At 36.5% G+C, this 2,846-nt stretch overlaps 1 protein-coding gene across 1 annotated transcript; it reads right to left on the bottom strand.

Annotated features, from left to right (window-relative positions):
* Window positions 1-643: 643 nt before the first annotated feature.
* LOC131612844 (histone H2AX-like) lies at window positions 644-1,469 on the bottom strand. Its single transcript, XM_058884595.1, has 2 exons — window positions 1,176-1,469; window positions 644-1,069 (listed from the first exon to the last, which is right to left on the bottom strand). The coding sequence occupies exons 1-2, from the start codon at window positions 1,365-1,367 to the stop codon at window positions 848-850; spliced, it is 414 nt and encodes a 137-aa protein (XP_058740578.1). The 5' UTR covers window positions 1,368-1,469; the 3' UTR covers window positions 644-847.
* Window positions 1,470-2,846: the final 1,377 nt, after the last annotated feature.

Raw genomic sequence — 2,846 nt, 5'->3', positions numbered from 1 at the left:
GATTAAGCAAGAATCTTACCGAGATCGTAAGCTTTTGATTGCATGTTTTACCCGTTGGCACTACATAAGAAGCTTTTGATTGCATGTTTTACCCGATGGCAGTAGTTCTCTAAATCAAGCTTTTAAGAGATGGTGTAAACTTAGTGTTGGGGGGAGAAGGTGTAATATGTTACACTAGCGTGAGACGACCAGAAACCTCTGGATAAAAAATTTGAAAGCATTTTATTAGAACAAGACAACTTGTATTCTATCAGTATTAGGGATGCACGTGAGAGAATCCAATTCCGTGACAACATTGGGAAAAATGCAAGATTGTTTAGTGGACTCATTCCACTGCAGTTGTTCAGACGGTGAGATTGATTCTTTCAATCATAAAGAAGCAAAACTTAGCCAACAGCGAGTGTTTTGGAGGGTTGTACCCTTTCCATCTATCTCACTCTCACAAACACACCATGTTCACCCTAATTTTCTTCCCTTTCTCACTTCTCTCAATTAAAATCGCCTAAAGAGGGGTGATAGAAAGATAAAGGATTCATTTCACATCTACATGCAATATGATAATGGCAAAGCTAACTTAAGGTCAAATGTCATTTGGTCTGTAGAGCTGAGCAGGGCAAGATACTTAAAGCGTTGGCAAAAAGAATTATATAAAACAAAATAGTAATTCAATTATATTTGATGAAACAATGTTTTCGTTTAATCTCCTTGAAAGGTTATAGTACAGAAACTACCAACTCCATAGAGAAGCTGGATTTCTTTGTTATCAGAAACATAAACCCAAAAATTGTATGTTACAACTACACGGCAAATTAAAACTACTACAACTACTCAATAACAAACAGAAACCCTAAAATTCTTGAGAAGCAGATCCAATTTCTCCTTTCCCCTTTCCAACCTTCTTAGGAAGTAAAGTCGAGTGAATATTAGGCAAAACACCACCATTGGCAATGGTTACAGCCCCCAATAGCTTGCTGAGTTCCTCATCGTTCCTAACAGCAAGTTGAATGTGCCTTGGAACAATTCGGTTCTTCTTGTTGTCCCTAGCAGCATTCCCAGCCAATTCCAAAACCTATATCACAAAAATCGAAGAATTGAGACTACAGTTTACAAATACATCAATAAACCCTAAAATTCAAAAACCATAAGGCCCGGAGATATAATAAAATGAAACATACCTCAGCGGCAAGATATTCAAGAACGGCGGAGAGGTACACAGGAGCACCGGCACCAACACGTTCGGCGTATTTTCCAGCCTTCAAGAATCTTGCAATTCTACCGACTGGAAATTGAAGACCGGCCTTTGAGGATCTTGAAACAGATTTGGAGGCCTTTGGCTTGCCCCTTCCACCCTTGGTTGTAGAACTCATTTTTTCTGTTGATTGAAAAAAGCGAAACCCTAGAACTTTAATTCGAGATTGGAATTGAGAAGACGAAAATACTGAAGAAGAGTGAGAAAGCAATAATAGATTATTTGGAGCTTCGCTTGTTAATATATAGGAGTCCTTAGACTGTGATGATTGGTTGAAAATGTGAGACACGGATTGCCAGCGTGTCGTTTAACTCAGCCTCGCGGGAAACTATTTCCTTACATTTTATTTTCAGGAACTTTCGAACTAGCCGCGCCCTATTATTTCCTCGGATGCGGTTTTAATTTTTGAAAATAAATTACGACTATTTTTTTATTGAGGTGAAAATTAATTGAAAGGGTGAGTAAATATTTAAATTTGCTCCCTTAAACTATAAGATAATAAGAATATCAATATTATCAATATTATTAGGGAAGAGTCTAATATTAGAAAATAGTTGTGACTTTTCCAAATTAGCGAAATTGGTCTTTATCTCCATTTCTCCCCTTCAAAAACGGTGATGTGGCAAACAAAACACGTATATGGCAGTGCTTATTTGAAAATCACATTTTAAAATTTAATCTCATATTTCATAAAATAAAACATTTGAAAAAATATGAAAATTTGATACAACCCTAATCTCTAAATTGGTTCATAAACGTTGTTCCCACCCTCGTCTTCCTTCAGTTCTCCAAGTTAAGTCGTCTTCTTCAAAAATGTTACTATCCTCTTCAGAAACGTTGTTCTTCATCCTCGTCTTCCTCGTTATCTTTGTCTTCATAAATGTCACAAGCATATTATGTGTCGAGTAATAGTTGTGCTTCACGAAGATGAGAACTTAGTTGCTTATGTGACCTTGATTCACCTCTCACTACTTCGTGGACTATTGAGAATCCTGGGAGGAGGTTTAATGGTTGTGGGTTATACAAGGTAAATTCAGTTGTTAGTTTGTTTGTGCATGTGATGTCTGGGAATCTGGGCGCATTTTAACAATGTCAATCTTGTTTGTGAATGCAGTTGCAGGGAAGAAAGTGATGTAATTTCTTCAATTGGTACGACGAAGAAATATTTGTGCGTGCAAATGAGGTTATTTTGTCACCAATTAAGAGAATTACTGAACTTAAGAAGAAGGATGATATGAATCTGAAACAAGATGAGGATTTGAAGAAGAAACTAAAGTTTTGCCAAGGATTGGTTGTTGCATCTGTTGTGGTCACCGTGGGATTTCTCTGCATTGTTACCTTCAAGAATTGAAGGATGCTATTTAGATGGTCTTGTTTAGGTGTTATGTTTAGTAAGGATTGTTTAAATATTCTGGTCTAGGAAGGATTTTTTAGATGATCTTGTTTAGGTGTTATGTTTAGGATTGTTTAGATGTCCTAATTTTTAAACCCTGATTTATAAGACTTGTTACATGCCTGAATGTGTATTTCAGTTGCTCTTATCTTCCCTTGGATGTCATGTTATTCTCTTCACTCGTACTTGTTACAACATTTTGAT

The sequence above is a fragment of the Vicia villosa genome, linkage group LG6, assembly GCF_029867415.1.
Source record: "Vicia villosa cultivar HV-30 ecotype Madison, WI linkage group LG6, Vvil1.0, whole genome shotgun sequence".
Classification (NCBI taxonomy): Eukaryota; Viridiplantae; Streptophyta; class Magnoliopsida; order Fabales; family Fabaceae; genus Vicia; species Vicia villosa.
Note: the sequence above shows the minus strand (reverse complement) of the source record. Positions and strands in the feature narration are given on the sequence as shown.